Below are 1,082 nucleotides of genomic sequence, written 5' to 3'. Positions count from 1 at the left end.
TCGAGCGTCACGTGGTGACGTAGATTATTGGCGGAAAGAGCCGAACAGGCTTCGCACACGGACAGAGTTCCCGCTTCAGTTGTGTGAAAGCACGAGAACGGTATAGTGGGAAACGGCGGTAGGTCATAGTGGGGGTAAGTGTTCTGGCATCATTGATTGTACGCCATATTAGTGAAATTCGTTTGTGTACAGTCGGTAGATTCGGAAAAATCAGTAAAGAATAAGTGCATTCTCCTTGTTATTAATGCAGCATTATATCGTGAGATATAAAAGGAAATGGAAAAAGTATTAGATGCGTTAAATGCAAAACTAAGTGCTGCGAACAAGTTGAAAGATATAATTACTAAATATAAAGCTTTACAGACAGATGAAGAACGTATAATATTTACCCTTAATTGTATGTTAGAATATGATATAATTCCTGAAATATGCGACGAAATGAAAGATGCGAAAAAGTCTGAAAAAGAAAGAGAAATAGCTAATCAGCTCTATATTAAAATGTTACTTAGAACAGACAGTTCTATATATGTTAAAATATTGAAATTGTATACCGAATCCATAAGTTACGCCCCTAATCCATCCATAGAACTTGCTTTAGCTTATGCCAATAGATCTGTTGTGTTATTAAAATTACTACTTGCTAAGCTTTATGTAAGAAAACTTGAATGTTTAGTGGCACTACAGCATCCTGATACAAATAATACTATAAAGGAAACAGAATGTCTGTTTAAAGAAATGTCATTAGATAATAATTATCGTGCAAAATTAAATGAAAAAAATCCTTTCTCAATATTCAAAGATGGAAATACCTAATAAAACAAGCAAAATGTCAATCACAGAGTCAAGTCAATTCTCACTTCCTGAAATAAAGACTTATAATGTTGAATTTCGTAGTGCATCTGATGCTGCAGGAGTAAAGTATAATGAAAAGTATGATAGACATGATATAACCAGTCGTAATATAGATGCTGCTGAACTACTTGTAACAGAAAAGCCATATATATCATTATTAACATTTCAAAATAGGCATACACATTGTTCAAATTGTTTAGAGGTTTGTTGGGCTCTTATACCTTGTGACC

The 1,082-nt window shown here is 33.7% G+C and overlaps 1 protein-coding gene across 1 annotated transcript; it reads left to right on the top strand.

Annotated features, from left to right (window-relative positions):
* Positions 1-377: 377 nt before the first annotated feature.
* Positions 378-1,076, top strand: LOC108578224 (the record flags this gene model as incomplete). The annotated part of the gene is made up of 2 exons (XM_017941509.1): positions 378-757; positions 840-1,076. Coding segments are annotated over exons 1-2 (595 nt in total), but the record flags the coding sequence as incomplete, so codon positions are not given.
* Positions 1,077-1,082: the final 6 nt, after the last annotated feature.

This window comes from Habropoda laboriosa, unplaced genomic scaffold (genome assembly GCF_001263275.1).
Source record: "Habropoda laboriosa isolate 0110345459 unplaced genomic scaffold, ASM126327v1 scaffold2881, whole genome shotgun sequence".
In the NCBI taxonomy this organism is placed as follows: Eukaryota; Metazoa; Arthropoda; class Insecta; order Hymenoptera; family Apidae; genus Habropoda; species Habropoda laboriosa.
Note: the sequence above shows the minus strand (reverse complement) of the source record. Positions and strands in the feature narration are given on the sequence as shown.